Raw genomic sequence first — 22,671 nt, 5'->3', positions numbered from 1 at the left:
TTGGCTGTGGCTTGGGAACTCCTAGTTGCAGCATGTAGGATCTAGTTCCCTGTCCAGGGATCGAACCTGAGCCCCCTGCATTGGGAGCACGGAGTCTTAGTCACTGCACCACCAGGGAGGTCCCATCATTTTCATTTTTAACCACTAAAAAGTTGTTAAATACCCTCTTCAAAATGCCACTTTATCATATTATTTCTCACAGATCATGTGTAGTGAGTGCATGTGTATGGATGGGTGTGTGTGTATGTGTCTATTTTCAGTCTATCTGAGCTTGTACATTTCTCAAATACTCTAAACAAAATTTTTTAAAAATTGAAGTTTGAGCATATAAACTGTAAAACCTCAGAAGAATCACCCACATACTCCACACACCTCCATATCCAATTTTTATTTCTAACCATTTCTAAATTTTCAAATGTACCAGTATATCTGAACTTGATACAACACCGCCCCCTGATGGAAATACATAGAAAAGAATCCACCCTTGATTTAACTTGGGAATTTCATTACTGCAAGGGTGATCAAGAGCACGGCAGCGTGCTCTCTGTCTCCATCTTTGTCTCTTCCAGCACAGGTTTTGTTTTGTTTTGTTTTGTTTTCCCCACACAAAATTACATACAAAAGTCCAATGAACAAAACAACAAGAAAGGAGCTGTGCTGGGGGCTCTTTCCCATTCTGTTTGCCAACCCCACACTCCCCCCAAGATGTCTAAAATAGAACTTATTGTTACTAAACATGAGAAATATACCCCCAAAATTAAAAATAGAATTACATATATTTTTTAATCCTCATGTATACATTTTTCATACACCTTTTCAACAATAACTATAGCATAAACACCATACACATTACATCTTATTACAACTATTTAGGCCCTATATTTAAATTAGATATAGTCAAACTTTGAGATTCTCCAATGTTAAAAAAATAAGTAAAACAGACTATTCTCACTAAAAAAAAATTTCATCTATTTCTTCTAAGCTTCCTTACCTTAATGAATAGCATCTCCTTTACCATTCACTCAGGCAAAAACCCTCATGAGTATTCACAACACATATGAACGGATTAAAGACCAAGCCAAGAATTCAGATTAGATTTATTAATTCAGTAATTCCAAAATCACTGTGTCATGAGACATACTCCCACTCCTCCCCAGTACTTTTTAACAACTTGCAGAAAACTCTGGTTATATTTCATTCAGAGTGATTGTTCCATCTTAATTAGCAAATTAGCTCTTTGGCTGCACATGAAATTCAATCTTCAAAAATGCTTAGGCAAAGTCAACCACCCAGTGAGCCACCTCTTAATTATTTGTGGTAATGGAAAGTACACCCCTTAGGTGGCTGACCCCAGACAGCAATTGAGTTGATGCCACACCTGTAAGCAACACGTCATCACTAGCTTCTACCATCTGCCAGCTGAAGGGAAGTAGAGGTTGCCATTAATACTAGCAGAAATCATCCTTTGTCTTCCACTAAATGGAATGAGCCTGAATTGTATATCGCCGTGTAATTTTAAAGGATTATAGTGATCACTGACTACAACCTATGAGCATCACAGCAACTCTGCCACTGACAGTGAGTTAAGTGTTTTCCATACATTATCTCCTCCTGTGGATTTATAAGCCAAAAAAATATGTCAAAATTCTTGCATCCATCTGAATTAGCTTAGATCCTTGGACCTGAGATTTAAAAGAAATCTTTATAGCAAGTATTTTTTTTTAAACAAAAATAGAGCTTAATGCCCTATGTCATAGCTAGTACTAAGTAGTACTAAGTTAGATCAGTAGTAGGTTTAAGTCTACTGATACCTACTGCATCAATTCTAATTTTGAAAACAAAATCGTGTCCAATTAAACTTTCATTCAACAGAAAAGTTACTTGAATCTCTTCTGGTACTTAAGTTACACTTTGATTAATAAATTCTGGGGTCATTTGGGTCACCTACAGCTTTGATTTGGGAGCAGGAGTCCTAAGGACTTGGACACACTCGTTCACCAGCCTGGTGGCCTCCAGAGCAGTGCCCCAGTGCATGGCAATGCCCCCACTTCCATGACCGTAGTGGTGGACCACAGGCAGCCTCCGGCTGCCCTGAGCTAATAGCTCTTTCTCCAGGCATACGCCTGGCCTAGAGGGCCTCAAACCCACTTTCTCTCTTAGGTCATAGGCTCCATGGAGAGAGGGCTCGAGGGCACAGCATCGGGAAAGAATCTCTTTGCTAATTTCTGCATCTGGGGACAAATTCCAGTCTCCTTTTTGCCTAGTGCCACCCAGGGTTACATTGGATACACCAGGGTAAATATATGTCAGCCCACTGCTATCTCGGATAAAGTGCTTCACCCAGGGAGCCTGCACTTTGAGTACTTGGCCCCTCACTGGGAAAATCTGTGAGTCTCCTGCGAGCTGCCTGCTTCCAAGACCTGAACAGTTGACCACGATGTCGAAGGACGGGTGAAGCTCCCATAGGTCTTCTATTCGTCGGGTGAGTATCAGGCCCCCGCTTCCTTTCAGCCTAAGGAGAATAAGAGGCCATGAGGCGAGCCTTACCAGCGTCCTGCTCAACCCCTTACAGAAGTGACAGACAGGAATTCAGAAACAAAACTGAGGTGACCGTCCAAGGAGCAAATACCTCCAGCGCTTCCAGGGCCCGAGCAGGTGACATTCTATCTGAGTGTCTCACATCCTTGCAAACCAGAGATTCCTAAAGCTGAACCTAAATAAAAACCTATTTCAGAAACTCAAAGCAAATAGATTGTTCATCCTTTTTATGTTCAATGGAGTTCCTATATCATTCTCATGCTCGTGTGTGCTCAGCCATGTTCTACTCTGAGACCCCATGGACAGTAGCCCGCCAGGCTCCTCAGTCCAAGGAATTTTCCAGGCAGGAATATAGGAGTGGGTTGCCGTTTCCTACTCTAGGGGATCTTCCTGACCCAGGGATCCAACTTGTGTTTCTTGCATTGGCAGGCAGGTTCTTACCACTGTACCACCTGGGAAGCCCTATATTATTCTAGATGCTAAATAAATATCAGGCTAACCTGATGTATTTTTTTAAAAACCCAAGCACTTTTGGTTTATGCCACTTATTTAGCTCTTAGATTTACTGCCTCCAACATTTTTGTCTCATATTGTTAACTCTTGCATGTTCCTTTGTGATACCCTTATCTCCCTAACAAGATGGTTAGGCTCACGTGAACCGTCCCCCACTTACATCTCCTGCAGGGATGCCAACATGAGAGGAACACAAAATATTTGCAGCTGATGGACTAAGTAACAGCTCTGCGTGGTAATGACTTTTCAGACCAGGTCGTCAATAATGAAAAGAAATAGTTTATCTAGGTTCTGTGATCTTTTTCAACAGTAGTAAAATACACATAACACAAAATTCACATTTTAACCATTTTGAAGTGTACAATTCAATGGTGTTAAGTTTAATACATTCACATTGGTGTGCAACCACCACCATCATCCAACTCCAGAACTTTCTTCCTCTTGCAAAACTGAAACTACGCACCTATGAAACAATAACAACCTTATTCATAGGCCACTTGTAGAGCATCAGTTCAGTGCAGCTCAGTCGCTCAGTCGTGTCCGACTCTTTGCGACCCCATGAAACGCAGCACGCCAGGCCTCCCTGTCCATCACCATCTCCTGGAGTTCACTCAGACTCACGGCCATCGAGTCCGTGATGCCATCCAGCTATCTCATCCTCGGTCGTCCCCTTTTCCTCCTGCCCCCAATCCCTCCCAGCATCTGAGTTAAATTCACCCATTCCAGTCCATTTTAGTTCACTGATTCCTAGAATGTCGACGTTCACCCTTGCCATCTCTTGTTTGACCACTTCCAATTTGCCTTGATTCATGGACCTGACATTCCAGGTTCCTATGCAATATTGCTCTTTACAGCATCGGATCTTGCGTCTATCACCAGTCACATCCACAACTGGGTATTGTTTTTGCTTTGGCTCCATCCCTTCATTCTTTCTGGAGTTACTTCTCCACTGGTCTCCAGTAGCATATTGGGCACCTAATGACCTGGGGAGTTCCTCTTTTGGTATCCTATCGTTTTGCCTTTTCATACTGTTCATGGGGTCCTCAAGGCAAGAATACTGAAGTGGCTTGCCATTCCCTTCTCCAGTGGACCCACTTAATATGAGAGGAAGACTGTCAGCAGCTCTGTACAACAGGTGCAGGCTGAATGCCTGTGTGCAAGGTACTGCTTAGAGGCAAAACGCCCTTCCTCAAGAGTGACAAAGGAGGTGGGAGACAGAAGTTTAAGTGCTTGGCGGAATGAAGGAAGTTCCATATGAGAGGTGATGTAGAATCAGAAACAAGGGGATTTAGGTCCCAGTTGCCTCACATTAGCTTAGCTTTGAGGTCTTGGCCAACTCATCTCACTTCTCTGACCCTCAGTTTCCTTATCTGGGTTATAGGGGTGACACCTCCCTTGCCTGCTTCAGAGATGGTTGTGAAGTTCAGATGAAATAATGGGCATGACAGTGCTTCACAGGGGCTTTCCCTGGTGGCTCAGCTGGTAAAGAATCAGCTTTGCCTGCCGATGCAGGAAACACAGAGACTCAGGTTCAACCCCTGGGTTGGGAAGATCCCCTAGAGAAGGAAAAGGCAACCAGCACTGGTATTCTTGCCTGGAGAATCCCATGGACAGAAGAGCCAGGTGGGCTACAGTGCATGGGGCCACAAAGAGTCAGACACGACTGAGCGACTGAGCATGTACATGCTTCACAAGATATAGGAGACCCATACCAATAGACTAAAAATTTCTCAAGAGGAGAGACAATGTCACGCTTCTCACTACACCTATGACCCAGCTCAGCACCCAATACCTAGTGAACTTGACATGAATGTTGGGTAATACTGAAGACAGTATGAAATCCTAGTTGGGGTATATGATGACTAATTCTATTTTTTGGCTTGCCTGCATCATGGAGGTATCCAGATACTTACCCAAACATTCTTTTGGGTGTTTCTATGACTATATTTTGGATAAAATTAACATTTACATGTTAGACTGAATAGAGTAGATTGCCCTCCTTCACATGGGTTTCAACCCACCAGTTGAAGGCTTAAACAGAACAAAAAGGCTGACCTTCCTTCTGCTGGACTGCGTTCAGACTGGGATGTCAGCTTTTTCCTGTCTTCAGACTCAGGCTAAAACACTGGCTTTTCCTGGGTGCAGTGTTTGCCAGCCTTCAGACTGGAACCATACAGTGTTGGCTCTCCTAGGCCCCCAGCTTGCCAACTCACCCTGTAGATCTCAGGACTTTCAGCCTCCATAACTGTGTGAACCAATTCCTTATGATAAATCTCTTTTTATATATATATATATATATATATATATATATATATATTTATATTGTCTATTGGTTCTGCTTCTTTGAAGAATCTTAACAGATTGAGAATGGTACCACACTGGCATCCTTGCTTCAAGCCTGAAACAGGATGTTTTATTAACAGCAATCAGAAAATTAACTATTTTCAGTCCATTTGTATGAAGATGAGGAGAAAAAAACTAATGGAAAATCTCAGTTGACAAATAATGCTATGCATATAGATTCATGGGGAAAATCCACTGTTTATTCTTAGAAATGCAATGTAGCTATTAATATATTTATAATATACATTATATATTATATCTATAATATATCATATATGTTATATATTATGTCTATAGTATGTCATATATGTTATATATTATGTCTATATCATATACATCATATATTATGTCTATGATATATCATATATATTATATATTTATAATATATCATATATATTATATATTATAATATATCATATACATTATATATTATGTTTATAATATATATAATATACATTATATTATATAAATTATACATTATATATATGATATGATATATAATATAAATATATTCTGGTGTCAGTAATATAAATATATTATTTATAAATATATTTAATATATTATAAATATATTTAAAATAACTTATCACAGTTAGAATTTTTTAAATGCATTTTAGGTTTACAAAGCAATTAAATATATAGCATATAACTCTATTTATATACTCTAATTTTAACCTGAAAGTTTTAACCTCATCCAATGACCATCCCTACTGCTCACTCATTCTGTTACAATACATATTCTAATAAAATAAACTGTGATAAGTGGGAAATAAATTCTATCTCCCACTTCTCAGAAGATCCATCTCTGCCTTGGCCATGCCATGAACTTGTCTGTTTTAATTGAGCTAAGCGCTGTTCAGGCACAGAGCAGCTTCTGGTCCCTTTATAGAGGAGACCTGTTTCTGTGGGCAGAGTGGTCCAGAGGGAGCAGCTGGGCACCCTTTGTCAGTCCAGCAGGCGGGGTTTTCCTCCTGTAACTGTCTTAGGGCAGTGACTGGAGGCCCAGTGGAAGCCCCCAAGGCCATTGCCCCACATCTCTTCCCTAATAACCTTGTTGCCATCGTCAGAAAAAATAAACATCATTTTCCACTTTCCTGGCCAGTGCCCTTCCACCTCATCTTTGCATAACCAGGCAGAAAGCCTGCGGGGCGGGCAGGGGGCAGGGTGAAATGTGCTCACATTAGACCTGTATCTGAGGCCAATTTTTGCCCGTGGCTTGTCTGGTTAGGGGCCAGCAGCCAATGCTGGGTGAAAGAGGAATTCTCTAGGGCCCTGGAAAAGGAAGACTGTGCTGTAGCGGGCACAGGGTATGTTGGATGTGGGGAAACAGGAGTCCACTGTGCACAGGAAGGGACCTTTGCAAGGTGGACATTTGTAAGGCAGAGACGACCTGTCTCCCGCCTGATGTACAATCCATATTTCTGTCCATCTGCCAAGGGAGTGGTGTAGGCTCTGCTGTCAGTCAGGCCAAGCAGGAGAACAGAAGCTGTAGGCGACGCGAGACTGAAAAGTAACAGAGAAAACTCCATAGAGGAGAGAGAAGGAAGCAGCTCAGTGTAGTCAGTGCTGTGCTCAGTGCTGGGCCCCCTGGAAAGGAGGCAATGCACCAGAATCACAGGGCCCCCAGCACTGAAATGGGGCACCCACTTTCTGAATGCCGCCCAAGACAGGACCATCCTGCTCCAGCTGGGATGATTTATTCAGGTAGGATGCCTGGAGAAGAGACAGGTTTAGTTGACATACTGCCCCTATGATTCATTTCCTGGAAGGGCAAGTACAAAGCAGCAGAATATGACTCCACTGGCCAACGATATAAAACATGATCTGCATGGCTGACTAACCTTCAGGGGGTTTTGTTCATTTGTTTGTTCTGGGTATTACTGGGCATACTTTTTTTTTTTTTGAGGAGAGGATTTCTTCTGTTCTTTGAAAAACACTACAGATTTAATTTGTTGTTAAGAACAATTTTTTTCTTTCCTAGAAATTAATATTGTTTCAGAAGGATAGAGCTTAGATTGAAGGCATTGTTGTGTGGCTTGCTGAGTGAAATGCCCATTTTTGAGTCAGAATGCTTTAGGCTGAACACTTGCATTATGTGGCAGGGGTGTAGGAGGCAATAGAACAGACCCTGGGCGTGAGGAACAAGCAGGGATTGTGTGGCTCCCCAGTTGGGTCATCCCCATGGTGGAGAGTGGGTGGCAGCCTACAGAGTGAGCCCCAGGATCCCACGCCCTTACCACAACACGGCCAGGCTCCCTCTTGGCCTGAGGTCCTTGATCTGAGAGGCTTGCCTTGGGCTTAGAGGAGTCCCAGCCCTACAAAGTCTGCCTCGGGTATGACACTCCTCCTCCTCCTCTACACTGGCCTTCTGGTCAGATGCCAGGGCCTGAGGGAAGCGGGGACAGCTAATCTTACAGAGAGGAGGCCCCTACATGCCCCCTCACTGCGGTGGAGGGGTATATGGAAGCCTGAGGTATTACAGGCCTAGAGGGGTCAAAGTGGTGGGGGGTGGACAGCTAGGACAAGGGTCTCCTCGTGGCTTCCCTGCAGCAGACATGTGTACTGTCTGCCCGAGGCACTCGTGTTCCCACTCACTGTCATGGTCGAGGTGTGCATCAAACAAACAGACCTTAAAAGGCCTCCCCAGGACTCTCAGGGGCAAGAGCAGCCCCTTGGGCCTCTTCTCCTTGACTCTGTCACCTAAAACCAGACAGGAAGAAGCGTGCTCCAAGGCACGAACCTCAGCTGGCTGGTCACCAGGCCCGATGGTGTTGCAGTCAGGAGGTGGCTCCCACTGGCACAAAGTACCACTTTTATTTTAAGTAAAGCAAAATGCTGACAGCAGGCTTCCAACTAATGAGAAGATATCAGGATTTTTCCCAGGCCTTCAGATCCCACAGTTAGTACTGAAAATAAGGGGTCAGTTTTCTAGGAGGTGATACTTTAGAAGCAGGCAGAACAAATTGTTCGGGTAATATACATTCTCATGTGAAACTAGTCGAGGGTGGCGCAAAATAAATATGCATATATTGACAGTAAAGCTCTGTAACTTCTGGCTTGCCTAATAATTTCCCCTTAATTTTTATTAAGGTAAGATAAATGATACCTTAACTAGGTATCAATAGCATTGGCACTTCCAAAAGTTCTTTTTCTAGGCATTCTTATAAAGACAAAAGTGCAACACCATATAACCTTGCCACTCAGAAAAGATGGTGATGCCTTGAAAACTGGAATGTTGGCTGATGAGTAACTCCATCACATGAGGGCTCAAATATTCATTTATCACCTGATATACAGTGGTTTAAATTTCACATTTAAACAGGGGTTTATGGGCCAGCAAACAAGGCACAAAAGTGTAGGCTTTATAAAACTGGAACTTTAAAAAAAAAAAAGAAAGTCCCATATAAATTGCTAAGAGGTAAAAGTGAGACGAGCACTTACAAAGCTACAAAAACATATCATGATGTTCCCAACACGTGCCTAACAGACTTAGGTTCCCTCCTCTGTGCTCCCAATCCACCCTCATAAATTTGTATTTAACACTCAGCATACATGTAACTGTAATTGTTAATTAACATGTATATCGATACACATACACACACATACGCCATCACCCTCAGTAGGATTGACTAGCTTCTAGTACAGTGCTAGGTATACACAGAAGCTCAACAAAGAATTGTGGAATTAATTATTCCATTTAATTATCCTATATCCTACATCTGGAACTAAGTCATTGTTGCCACTGCTTACCTCAAGTCACTTTTCCAACTTTTATATAATAATTTGCTTTATTCCTATACAGATTCAAGCACTGAAAGGGCCAAAGTTTCACAACCCTCAACATGCTTGCAATGTCTGATGAAACAAGAGAGATTTATTAACGTGTCTTCAATAATGATACCCTTGTTGTGTTTCCTAACCAACTGGGACAGGAAGTCCTGAAAACCAAGCCAAAATACAAGTTCTTGGAATTTGGTCTGAACTTGGTAAGGAAGACATTACCTAATTTAGATAAGCCCTCAGTTTTAAGGTCCTTGTTAATAACAAAATAAAATAATGGAGTTATTTTCTTTTTAATTAATGAGAAAAAAATTCTAAAATACTGTATAATAAACCTAAGATTCTCTAAAGAACTAGAGGAAATCCTATCATTTTATAGCTGGAAGCCTATTCTCCAAATATCTCACTTTATAGATGAGGAAACTAAGGTTCTGTTTCAGCGAAGGGGTCTCAGTGGTGGGGAGACAGGGACCAACCTCTGCATCAGGGTGCACAGGGAAGCAGGAAATGGACGTGTTACTAACTTGGGCGTGTCTCACTCCTTGTGACACAGGGTCTCACAGACTATTTACTAAGCCCTACTCTTGCCTGGAAAATCTTATGGACAGAGGAGCCTGGTAGGCTGCAGTCCATGGGGTTGCTAAGAGTTGGACATGACTGAGCGACTTCACTTTCACTTTTCACTTTCATGCATTGGAGAAGGAAATGGCAACCCACTCCAGTGTTCTTGCCTGGAGAATCCCAGGGACGGGGGAGCCTGATGGGCTGCTGTCTATGGGGTCGCACAGAGTCGGACACAACTGAAGTGACTTAGCAGCAGCAGCAGCTGTTAATGCACACCAAGGCACAGTGCACAGAAGCTCTGGGGCACAACAGAGAATTTTCAGTCTCTATGTTATGAGAAGGTATGAAGGTATTTGTGGGTAGGACAGACAAAGGAAGCAGCAAAGTGCACTTCAACCAACCTTTTCTGCAACCACGGGAGGTAGGTAGGGCCTTCACATTTGAGTGTCGTAAAAGCGTGACCAAACACATGTTGGGGGAATTTCTTCAGCTCATCCTTGGTCATCTTTCGAAATCCTAGCACCACATCAGCCCAGTATGGCACTTCTTCAGTAGGAATACTCCGAAATATCTGCCAACTCAAACACATTAAGTGGAAAAATTTCCTGAAGTTTTATGAGATTTCTAGTAAAACCCATGTAACATTCTCTAAAGCATTTTACAAACACACTTCTTATGCCTGTACAGAGAAAAAAAATCTATTTTTCTGTTCACTTAGCTTCATATAATTCAGTAGCTAAATTTAAAATGTTCGGGGTAGGGGGAGGGCAGGCATTGGAATAAGACCTTTAAAAAGCTGTGTGTCTTTTAAATATTGAATTTAACTCTCTTTTTCTACAAAGTTCTTGCCCAGCTTTTCTTTATTTATGATGATGCACCTGGGGGGAAAGATTTTTCTGTTTTGCATAATGCTTTACATAAACTATAAACAAATCATCAAAAGTTTAAATGTTGGCCTCAATTTCAAACAAAATATATAAGTTAGAATAAGCAATGAGGGGAGTGCAGGAGACAGGGGTGTGAATTAGGAGTGAAACTGTAGATGGTCACATTGAGTCCTTGATAAGAAAGGCCAGGATTTGTCAGGTGAAGCCCTGTATCCTTTTTTTTTTAATTGGAGGCTAATTACTTTACAGTATTGTGGTGGTTTTTGCCATTCACTGACGTGAATCATCCACAGGTGTACATGCGTCCCCCATCCCGAGCCTCCTCCCACTTCCCCCCCCCACCCCATCCCTCTGGGTTGTCCCAGTGCGTTGGCTTTGAGTGCCCTGTTTCATGCATTGAACTTGGACTGGTCATCTATTTCACATATGATAATATACATGTTTCAATGCTATTCTCTCAAATCATCCCACCCTTGCTTTCTCCCACAGAGTCCAAAAGTCTGTTCTTTATATATGTATTTCTTTTATTGTCTCATGTGTAGGGTCATCCTTACCATCTTTCTAAATTCCATATACATGCATTAATATACTGTATCGGTGTTTTTCTTTCTGACTTACTTCACTCTGTATAATAGACTCCAGTTTTATCCACCTCATTAGAACTGATTCAAATGCATTCTTTTTAATAGCTGAGTAATATTCCATTGTGTATATGTACCACAACTTTCTTATCCATTCATCTGCTGATGGACATCTAGGTTGCTTCCATGTCCTGGCTATTGTCAACGGTGCTGCCATGAACATTGGGGTACACGTGTCTCTTTCAGTTCTGGTTTCCTCTGTGTGAATGTCCAACAGTGGGATTGCTGGGTCATACCCTGTATCGTTAAGTCATGCTTGGAGCTGATGAGGCTGGAATGGCATCAGCTGTTAATAAGAAGCCTATACTACTACCAATAGCTGCTAGGCATATCTTTGGATTTATAAGTATTGGGTTCTTTACATCATAGGAATAAACGTTGTGAAGCATGGCTGCTCTAAAATAGCAAGGAAAATCATTTGAGTGCTATACATGGTTGCTAATGGTGCGGCCACCAAGGTACTTGAATTTATATCTCTAAGTGATTCATTCAACACAGGTCCTGTGGAAGATGTAAAGATTGCTTGCTGCTGGCCTCAATACCAGGCTTTCTTTCTGTCTCATTCTGCACACTCTCCTGTACTAGATCACCCACTTCCCTCTTTTCATCTACAGGCCAAACATTCAGAAGGCTACATCTCCAGCCCTCTTCTCTCTCCTAAACTCCAAAACCAAATCCAGACCCATGTTGCCTACTCCCTATCGGATAAGTCTACTTCTGTGTCTCGGACATTTACCCCATGCTCACAGCAGGTACTCAGTAATATTTTCTGTTAAACTCTAAAGTATGTTAAGATCATTCTAAATTCCAAAATAATTTCCGATTTCCTCTCTTACCCAGACACCAGAATAACACCAGCATCTTCAGCTTCTGCAGAATTGACTATTGCAAACAGGTGATCAAATGTCTCTTTGAACCACTGCTTCTGCTTCTGAATAGGTGTGTCTGTGATGGTGGAGAAAAGCAAAGCAGAACAAAAAGGGAAATTATGACAATGACTGTGCTTCAGAGAAGCTTCTTCCTACAAACTGGCAAAAACTAAAAAGGCAGGGAGAAAGATTTAGATAAAGTACCACATCTTGGTGAACGATGACCGAAGTTTTGAATGCTGATGTGCTCTACCAGAGTCAGTTCATATAATGACTAATCAACAGAGGGGAAATCAACCAATGAGGGAAAAGTCTAATACACAGGCCACCTGCAAAGCGGTCTTTGGCACTCAGCGTATTCCAGAGGCCCTAGAAATGTCCATAACCAACCTGAGCCATGTTAGCTGATCTGGCTGAGGCAAGCAGCTGGCTACACAGTTGAGATGATGAGAGAAATAACCTAGGGCCTCTTTCCTGGAAGCTGAAAACACAGCAGGAGACAAGGGGAGATCTTTGGAGCCCAGGTCAACCAGGTCGAAGAACAGAAGGCATATGAGTGGGAAACTCAGGTTGCTCACCCTCCTGATACAAGGAAAGGAGGCCTGCATTGTGAAACTGAGCTCCCTGAAGCCCCATCCAAGGCTGCCATTACCTCCATCTCCCTCCATGGAATCACAGACCAGCTTGGAGCAGCATTCCTGGGGTCACCAGGGGTGTGCAGGGACCACACCAGGAAGCTCCTCTCTGTCAGAGTCCTGCGGACCAGTGTCCCCTACCCCCCAGACATCCTTGCCACTGCACAAGGGATTGGACCTGGACACAGCTTCCAGAAGGATTCCAGGCCTGCCAAGGAGGAAATCAGGATCAGGGTTCAAGCCTCAAAATAATAGTGCCCAGTGTAGGCACAGAGAGCAAGCCTGACCCAGAAGCGTAGACAAATCTATGGATGGAGTATTTGGCCATCTGACCCCTGAGGGAGGGTCATGAAAGAGAGTCCAGGGGCAGGACAGGGACTGAGGAACAGTAATCCTGAGGGACTAAAATGTGGGGGAGCCACAGAGCAGACAGGGGCAGCAGAGCAGAGGATCCTGGGTCAGCTTTGCTTGGAGAGAAGTCCCTAGAGCTCACTGAAAGTAGAGCTGAAAAGCCCTTGGAGGCATCCTGCTTCCAAGTGAATGGGGGCATTTCCTGAGTAGGCTTTAAAGCAATTCACTTGTTCAGGAGCCAGGAAATGTTTCTTTACTAGTGGATCTCTGCTATTGTCTTTAAACAAGTGCCCATGTGAATGCATTCTCAAAACTGCAGACTGGATCAACTGGTTCAGAAATAAGGAGGAAATAAAAAAATAAACCACAAAGGACTGAATTAGACCTCATATGGATTACACCCCAACAATCTAAGCCAGTGCCTGAGGATATGTTGAAATGTACCCTCCTTTCCCACTCCAAACTTGAAGACACAAAATAGTGACTGCTGCTCACACACTGCGAAAGTCATCTCAAAAGAACAGACAATCCCAGTTCAACCGTGAGTAAAGCAAATCTGGTGACCTAATTCATGTTCAAGTGCTGGTAAAAGAAAACTATAGCCAGACTATCAGTAGTAACAGTAGAAAATGTCACTGGAAATAGAACTGCCATATGACCCAGGAATCCCACTGCTGGGCATACACACCGAGGAAACCAGAATGGAAAGAGACACATGTGCCCCAATGTTCATTGCAGCATTGTTTACAATAGCCAGGTCATGGAAGCAACCTAAACGTCCATCGACGTATGAATGGATAAGAAAGTTGTGGTACATATTCACAACGGAATATTACTCAGCTATTAAAAAGAATGCATTTGAGTCAGTTCTAATGAGGTGAATGAAATTGGAGCCTATTATACAGAGTGAAGTAAGTCAGAAAGAAAATCACCAATACAGTATATTAACGCGTATGTATGGAATTTAGAAAGATGGTAATATGACCCTATATGCAAGACAGCAAAAGAGACACAGATGTAAAGAACAGACTTTTGGACTCTGTGGGAGAAGGCGACGGTGGGTTGATTTGAGAGAACAGCATTGAAACCTGTATCACCATATGTAAAATAGATGACCAGTGCAAGCTCGATGCCTGAAGCAGAGCTCTCAAAGCTGGTGCTCTGGGACAACCCAGAGGGATGGGGTGGGGAGAGGGGAGGGAGGAGGGTGGATGGAAGAGGAAGATGGGTTCAGGATGGGGGGATGCATGTGCCCCCATGACTGATTCATGTTGATGTATAGCAAAAACCACCACAATATTGTAAAGTAGCTAGCCTCCAATTAAAATAAATTAATTAAAAAAAAGAAAATGTCAACATAACACTATGTCCCAGCACTGTTCTAAATGCTTTACAAGTATTAACCCATTTAATCTCTATAAAAACCCTATGGAACAGGATGGTCCCCATACGGTATTGACATCACTGGGGCTGATCCAAAAGAAGCTCAGGGAGAAAACCTAAGTCTATCAGCAGCACTAGAGAAAAAGACCCTGATCCAGGGGCCCTGACCACCCAGTCAAAGGGTAAGCTGGGCCTCCATGGACTGGATGAACTCCCAGGTGAGCCTCCTTCTTTGAAAATGATTCCATAATTATTGGGCAGCCTTCACATCACTCACCTGGGCCTGACGCAGCCAGGAAATGCCTGGAAAATGGACACCAGGACTCTGGTCACAAGAAAGGTGTCCAGAGTAAACTAGCATTCTGTACACAAACCAGGCTCCTGTGCTTGTTTCCTGAAAGGCAGCTCCTAGGAGGTACACCAGCGCCTGCTGCTGACAAAGCCAAGTTCCTGGATGACAGTGCTGGGGCCACAGCCCTTCCTACGCTGGCAGAAGGTGGGTTTATTCTCTGTTAGGTGAAACAGGGGGGTCTTATGGGTAGGAAACCCTAAGCACAGTCAAAGGTCAGGATACCATAGTAAAAACAAGAGTGTTAAGGGAACACATGCAAACTGGATGCTAAGACCCCAGACCGCTTCTCCTCCTCCTTCTAGAATGCTGCCAGCCAGGCCTTCACCCACCCCAGCCAGGGGACAGAAAGCCTCTTCTCTGGAGAACGTGACCTACACAAGAAGAAAGACTAAATACCATGACATCAGAGGTTCCCCAACCAAACAGCCCCCCTATCCCAGTGCAATGAGCCTCAAGATAACAAGTACTACACAAGGCTCAGAAACTCCTGTCCAGACCCTGCTCCTAAATGTCAACAGACAGGTAAAGATGACCACAAAGCCAAGGAAAACCTGTAACATGAAAAATGAGCGCGTCAAATAAAAAACACAACTTGGAGACAACAGAAACTGTGCAGGGAGAAGAAACTTTCTTAAGACCATGACTAGTGTCTTCAGAAAGATAAGATGGCAACCACACAACATAAATAGTATGTTAGAACACAGGGAAATTTAGAGACTAAAAAAGAGCTTTGGAATATTAAAATGCTATGGGAGAAATAATAAATCCAACAGAAGGGAAAAGAAAAAACTGAGAAAAACCTCCCAGAAAGTAAATAAAAAGAGGAAGAGAAATAGGAAGAGAAAAAAGCTAAGAGTATGGAAGCATCCGACCAGGAGGCCCAGCATAACAGCAATTCCAGAAAGAGAGGCAGAGACAGCAGGAGGGAGGAGTCAGTAGTTGGGTAACTCAGAGACTGTACCTTGAACTGGAGACACAAGTTTCTGGATTAAATGGACACAGCAATCATAGTCCAGATTGCTGGGGCAGTTGGGGGGTGGTGGTCGTAATAACTTATAACCATTTGACTACTTAGACTATGTGCTTGTATAACCTTATTGCAAAAACAAAAACAAAAATTAAAGGGGAGAAAAGAGAATGGAAATGAGGAAATGGAGACAGTGGGTATAAACTTCATTAGTTGCAAAGTGATTTTGTTTCCTATTAAATTCTGTTTCCTCCTCCTCCCCCCATTTCTTTTGAAGAATACAAAATGGAAAAGATGCATGGACATGTTTTTAAAAATCAATGCATTTTTAGTCCTGAATACATATTGACCAATTTTTTTTATACTGCCTTAGAAGTGAGGATAATGTTAGTCCCATTACAAGTATTTTCTGACTTGATGGTCATTACTGTTACCAGTGGAAAAATTTAGAGTTACCAGCTGTGGTAGCCATTAGTGCCATTCACCAAATGCTTCTGTCTGTCTGCCTTCTAGGAGCCGTATAGAATGGTACTTCCTGGCTTCCTCCTGAAGAGTGGGAGCATGTGACTAGCATTGGCCAATGAGCTGTCATCATAAGTGATGAATGTTGCTTCCTGGTCAGAGCCTTTAATTGCTAAGGCAGGAGCCCCAGAGCTCTCACCCACCCAGCTACAGGCATTGATCACCTTCAAGGCTGTGGCTGCTTCATCAGCTTTAGGCCCCTGGGTGCTGAACAGAACCCTTGCTGATATTCAACCCACATATAGTATGAGCGAAAAATAAACCTTTGCTTTTTAAGCTGCTAAGATTTGGAGGTTCTTTCTGTCCTGCAACATAACTGAATCTTTCCTAACAGATGAACCAACAAGATGTCAAAGGCACACGTTACGCTTACACAGACGTCCAGCTGTCTTTGTCAACGGCAGTCCACCAACATCAACACCATTCTATCTCACATCTATCATATCTGACAGAGGAGCAAAAATCCCTCTCTCACCTGGATAAGTAGGAGGAATAAGCATTCCAGCTGCCACATCACTCGTGGTCTCAGGAGTGAATTTGTCTGAAATGACTGTAATGGAGCATCCTGGGACCATTTTGGAAATGCACACAGCAGTAGAAAGCCCCATCACGCCAGCCCCCACCACTGCAATCCGTACTGTATCCATGGGCCTGTGAGGAGGCAAAGTATGAGCTGCAAAACCTTGTTTTGAGAATTAGTCCATCCTTGGGAATTCCCTGATTGTCCAGTGGTTAGGACTCCATATTTCCCTTGCTGAGAATGTAGGTTCAATTCATAGTTGTGGAGCTAAGATGCTGCAAGCCATGCAGCATGGCCAAAAAAGAAAAAAAAAAAAATTATTCCATCCAGAACAAAGTTTGGCCCTGAGAGTTCTTTCCCTAGGTCCACAGCCTCTTCAAATCTGACTTTTCCTGCCAGCGTTTCTCATCAGATAAAGAAAGCTCCTATGAGCTCTCTTCCCATTAAAAGTGAGGGCAAGCAGGTCTCCATGGAGTTTAGACATTAGTCCCAAACCGGCCTGGAACTGTCTTGAGAACACAGGACAGGCAAGTTGGTCTGCATCTGGGAGAAGATTTCTGCTGATTCCTACAGCACCTTCCCTATGGGCACAGCCAAGGGAAGGTTGGTGAAGTCAGCGAGGTGGACAAGAGCAGCAGGAAGGCTACACTGCTCCCAGAGACCTCCTGAGGAGCAGCCACTGAGAGGGCATGGCTCACAGGCAATTTAGAAACTGTTTACAAACCACTTTCTAATTGTAACGATGTGACACAAGGTCTGAACCACCGAACCTAGCATCTCCTCTCCTGCTCTTCACTCTTAACGGGAGACCAACCCCCGTCACCCACACCCCAACACTCCACTCTCCCCAGCATTCCAGTCCTCAAACCTCTAAGAGCAGGCTTTCCAGGTAAGGAGCCTGGATTCCTTCACAGAGTTGAGTTCTGATTCTATAACCTGGGGCACGACCATGGGCTCCTCGCCTCAACTCCTCATGTCTAAGCCAGGCCATGTGAGTTTTTTATTAGCTCTTGCAGGTGGTACATAAGGGATGCACTGAGGTGGTCTCATAAAGGAGACTTCTTCTGAGAGTCCATATGGAAATGCAGGAGACAGACGTTCAGGGCCTGGGCTGGGCATCCTGATACTGTCTTCCCAGGGTAGAAACCAGAGGATTAGATAAGGGCTCAAAGCCCTCCCATCCCCTCACCTGTGAGCAGCAGGAGTCCACTGAGCCCTGTCCACTGTCAGCTCCTGAGTCCCCCAATGCTTCCCTGATTATCTTTCCACTTCTGGTTCTTGCTAACTTCCCCTAAATAGGTCTCAAGTGGAACCTCCAGAGAGAAAAAAATGCAGTTAGTCCAGTTGGTCGTCATCACCCCTATTAAACAAAGCTCTAGCCCAAGCCCAGTTTATCGGGCTGAGAGAGCCTCTAAATCTTCCTTGGCATAATTGCCCGTCCTTATCCAATCAGCAATAGCCAGGGCATCAGGTCACGTGGTACAAATCATGGCCACCTGTGCATAAAATTCACCTTTTCTCAGGAGGGGGCAGGGTGGCTCCTTCACTGTGAGCAGGGCAAAGGCAGTCAGTGCTCGCTTCTCTCTCTGAAGGTCTCTGACACTGAGATATTTCAGAGTCTTCCAATATGGTTGCAAGTTATTTCGGTTTCTCAGGCACTATGCGGTTTCATCAGCCATACGTTTATCTGATTGCTCCCCAGTGGGCTGGTTAGCTGAGAAAGAACAGGATTGCCAGGGCAGAGAGAAGAGACGGGAAGGGTCCCGGGGAAGCAGCAGGCTTGTGAGGGGCAAGCTTTTGGAGTGTAGCCCCGTGCATGTCCCCCAGAGGCAGAAAGCAGACACCTGTCCCCTTACCAGCTTTCTTATTTCACAATGGCCTCCCCTTCCCAGAAACTTAACTTTCTTAAAATAGCTCAAATAAATTGAGAGGGGAAGTAACCCGTGGCTGAGAATATCCAGCTACCAGGAAAGAAAAAATGACCCAGCAAGGTTGGTACTTTCTGGCTCAGTGACCTGTGAATCACTGTCACCTGACCCCACGGAGACATACCCCAAACTCATGGAGTAGGTCCAGAACCACCCCTGAGCCGAAAGCAGGGAGGAGTCAAGTACCTGTCTCTGAAAAAGCAGCCTTGGAACCCACAGAAGGCTCTGGCACCAGCGCTTGTTTTCCCAGCTAGTGGCTGGTCTAGCGCCCTGAGGGCCAGGAAAAGCAAAACTGCTTCCCATTGGGGAGTTTATTAAGGACATTCCCTCTGCGCTTAACCTCCATTGGCCCATTCGCCTGTGTCTCTGTCATTTATTCTCCAGAGAAATGAGCAGCTGACCTCCTCTCGCCCGTGGAACTGCAGCTCTGCCGGTCCCCTGGCTGGCCCACGCTTGGCAGCCCTTCTCTTTCTAATTTACAAACCCTCTGCCTTGCCACATGTCTGGTATTCCTCCAGCTGATTTGTAAGCATGGCAAATAAGGGGTGAACCTGTTCAAATTCCAGCAAGTCCTGACTAGAAGCAGACACTGTTTTCCCCGTTTGCTGCCCAGTGTTGGCTGCCCTCTCCCACTGGTGCCTGGCTCTGCTGGGTCAGCTGGTACAGGGGGCAGTTAGGGGAGGGGGGAGCGTGAGGGCAGAATAATGCTTGTTGATCATTAAGTTGATGACCTGATTGCGGCTGGAAAAATGATTCAGAAGGTAATCTAGGATAAGAATCAAATGATTGTTTTTGCCCGTGTATTCAAATATTTGCTGAGCGTCCATGTGCAGTAGACACTTTACAGTCAACAAGTTTGTTTACAGGGAAGCAGTTTGAAGTGTCCAAATAGTGATAATAATGTTGTAACTAATATGTATTTAGCACTAACCTTTTGCCAGACACATGCATGACACCATATAACACAATCAGCCTATGAGGTAGGTACTATTATTATTGATATTATTCCCATTCTATAGATGAGCAAATAGAGGCTCCAAACGACTAAGGACAGGCCCAAAGTCTCTTTCGTGGCAAAATTTCATATGAGTGTTAGATTCTAAGGCTCAAATTCCAAGGCTCAAAGTACTTGATTTAACGAAAGCACGTACTTTGGTATCAGGAGACCTGTCTGTTTTACTTTGAACAAGCCACCTTACTTCCGAGATTCAGTTTCCTCATCTGAAATCAGGAATGAAATAAATCTTTTGAGCACCTGCTCAAAATTCCTTCTACAAATAACCGATGCTGGAGAGGGTGTGGGAAAAGGGGAACCCTCCTACACTGACCCTACATTGACAAGAATGTAAATTGGTGCAGCCACTAGGGAGAACAGTATGGAAGTGCCTCTAAACCCTAAGAGTAGAGTTGCCTTAGGATCCAGCAATCCCACTCCTGGGCATATATCCAGACAAACTATAATTTAAAGAGAGACATTCATGCCTGTATTCATAGCAGCACTATTTTCAATAGCCAAGACAGGGAAGCAACCTAAACGTCCAATGACAGAGGAATGAATAAACAAGAGGCGGGACATATATACCATGGAATACCAGTCGGCCAAAGAATGAAATAACACCATCTGCAGCAACATGGATTGACCTAGAGATCATCATACCAAACAAAGTAAGTCAGGAAAAGACAAACATCATACAAATGACTTACGTGTGGAATCTAAAGCACGACACAAAGGAACTTATCTACAGAGCAGAAATAGACTCACAGACGTGTGGATGCCAAGGGGCTGAGGCCCAGGAGTTGATGTGATCTCCCTGAGACTGTAGGTGAGGTCAGCTTCACGCTCCTCTCCAAGAGTTTTTCAGCCCAAATTTACTTTGGGCTCTGGAGGTCCCCAGAGCTCTATCTGTGCAGTGTGTTGGGGGCCGCCCTGCCCACCAGCTCCTCCTGCACTGCTCGAGACATGTTAGCCCTGCTGGTGTGTTAGTTTGCCAGGAAATCAAGGCCTTTAAGCCGAGAGAACTTCCATTCTTTGAAGGCTATTGAGGATATGAGGCTCATGGGACCAGGGATTCAGCCTTGTATGGCTGCAGATTATGGCAGGAAAGCATGGAAGGGGTGAGTTTAGGGAGACTGAAGCCTCTGATACATTGGTTTAGCTTTGACTTGGACACAGAAGGAAAGCAGAGTCTATGATTGAACTCTTTCTTCCTTATAAATAAGATTTTTAAGACTTAACTGTACATCCAAGAAAATCTCTGGCATTTGGTCCCTAATGGGGTAGGTGGGCTCAGAGAGAGGCAGGGAATGAATGAAGAGGATGGAGTTACTTTAGGGAACAGAAACTGTCATTATATACAGGTGCAGTGTGGACTTCAGAGATAAAATGAGCAGCCGTTACTGACTTCTGGCAAATTCAGATAAGAATGAACACCTACAACTCCCAGGCACTCAGTTGGAGGAGTAACCATCGTTAGCCATAGTTACCATGGCTCCTAAGTCAGCATTCACAATCTTAAATAAAAAAAGTTTCTCTTAACCACCCACAAGAATCTAGGTACCCCTCTTTGCATATTGCCATTTTATAGAATGAACTCTTTGTATTGAGTATGTGGTAAGTAAATACTTGATAAGAGTGATCAAAAGGGGACAAGTCAGTCCCTCAGAACTAACCATTCAATTAAATACATTCAGAGTATATTTTTAATATGAACTTAAACCTAACAACATAGCTTTTAACAAAGACTGGAGAGGTGGGGGGTGGAGGACAGATTCAGCTTTTAGGGGGTCTGAAGTTCTACAGTTTTAAAAGCTCTCTTTTATGTCTATACACAAAATCATTAAAGAAAAAAATGTCCGCTAACACTTTGATGCCGTCTGATAGAGATGACCTGTTACAGAAGGAAAAGAGTGGAAAGAGATAGCTGTCTTCACTGATCGCAGTTACTATATATCACTTTTGCAAAATTTATAAAATTTACCAAGATTTATGACCAAATGATTGCTAAGGTCTTTCTCAAAAGCATGTGCAAGTAAGGGAAGTAAGTCTGAAATTTGTGCTTTATTAGCCTCACAGCAAATCTTCCCTGACGGCTTCCCAGCTTAGTGGGTAAAGAACCTGTCTGCAATGCAGGAGATGCAGGTTCAATCCCCCAGTCAGGAAAATCTCCTGGAGAAGGAAATGTCACCCCACTCCAGTATTCTTGCCTGGAAAATCCCATGGACAGAGGAACCTGGTGGGCTACAGTCCACAGGGTCGCAAAAAGTTGGACACAATTGAAGTGACTGAGCTCGCAAGTCTTCACTGCAGCTATTATGGGCCGAAACCGCCACCAGAACCATCTAAGCTGCAGAGTCCTCGAGGGAGAAACGTATATTGTAGGACACAATTGATTCAGAACAGGGACAGCATGACAGGCTCTAAATGCTGACTGGCCAAGACCAAGGCTGGACAGGACGCCCGCCACACTCTCCTTGACAGCATGGTGGAATCATACAAAGCGCGTGGAGAAACGGCACAGTACAGTATCTGGGCTGTGCAGTGTGGCATTAAATGATGTAAATATATAGTATCTCTGGTGACCTTATTACCAGTTCAGCGTAACTGTGGTCCATGCATCGACTTGACCTCAATGGGCAAAGAAATGTAAGGGGCAGTGGAGATATGTGGATACAGAAGTGACGTTTTAATATGATCCTGAATTTTCTAATGAAAATACTGAAGCAGAGAGAAATTGATTTGCCCAGGTGAGAAGGCTGATGGCCAGGTTTACTTTGTTTTGTGTTTTATCCACATGCCTCCACTGGTAATAAGGCCACCTGCCTGAAGTTTACCTACTAGTATGTGGGCTCTCCTCTGAGCTTTCCAATTCCGTGGTAAAG

General features: G+C 43.8%; 1 protein-coding gene across 6 annotated transcripts; it reads right to left on the bottom strand.

Moving 5' to 3' along the window:
- Positions 1 to 1,085: 1,085 nt before the first annotated feature.
- Positions 1,086 to 20,675, bottom strand: DDO (D-aspartate oxidase). Of its 6 annotated transcripts, XM_069598123.1 has the most exons (7): positions 18,979 to 19,080; positions 18,378 to 18,578; positions 18,054 to 18,177; positions 16,820 to 16,995; positions 12,102 to 12,210; positions 10,139 to 10,315; positions 1,086 to 2,512 (listed from the first exon to the last, which is right to left on the bottom strand). In XM_069598123.1, the coding sequence occupies exons 4-7, from the start codon at positions 16,989 to 16,991 to the stop codon at positions 1,945 to 1,947; spliced, it is 1,026 nt and encodes a 341-aa protein (XP_069454224.1). In that variant the 5' UTR covers positions 16,992 to 16,995; positions 18,054 to 18,177; positions 18,378 to 18,578; positions 18,979 to 19,080; the 3' UTR covers positions 1,086 to 1,944. The 6 variants fall into 6 exon arrangements, with proteins under 6 accessions (XP_069454224.1, XP_069454226.1, XP_069454225.1 ...); XM_069598125.1 differs by lacking the exon at positions 18,054 to 18,177 and having other exon boundaries at positions 18,979 to 19,263; XM_069598124.1 differs by lacking the exon at positions 18,378 to 18,578 and having other exon boundaries at positions 18,979 to 19,086.
- Positions 20,676 to 22,671: the final 1,996 nt, after the last annotated feature.

Source organism: Ovis canadensis, chromosome 8 (genome assembly GCF_042477335.2).
Source record: "Ovis canadensis isolate MfBH-ARS-UI-01 breed Bighorn chromosome 8, ARS-UI_OviCan_v2, whole genome shotgun sequence".
NCBI classification, from domain to species: Eukaryota; Metazoa; Chordata; class Mammalia; order Artiodactyla; family Bovidae; genus Ovis; species Ovis canadensis.
The sequence above is the reverse complement of the archived record's forward strand: the minus strand, read 5'-3'. Positions and strand labels throughout refer to the sequence as shown.

Bases quoted from the DNA above. Each gene is read 5' to 3' on its own strand.
- DDO (XM_069598125.1), bottom strand. From the start codon at position 16,991: ATGGATACAGTACGGATTGCAGTGGTGGGGGCTGGCGTGATGGGGCTT. The intron at 10,316-12,101 runs GTAAGAGAGGAA...AATGTGTTTGAG, and splicing joins GGTGTTATTCTGGTGTCTGG to TTGGCAGATATTTCGGAGTA. The intron at 2,513-10,138 runs GTTGGTTGAAGT...TATTCTCCTTAG, and splicing joins CTCCCGTGGTTGCAGAAAAG to GCTGAAAGGAAGCGGGGGCC.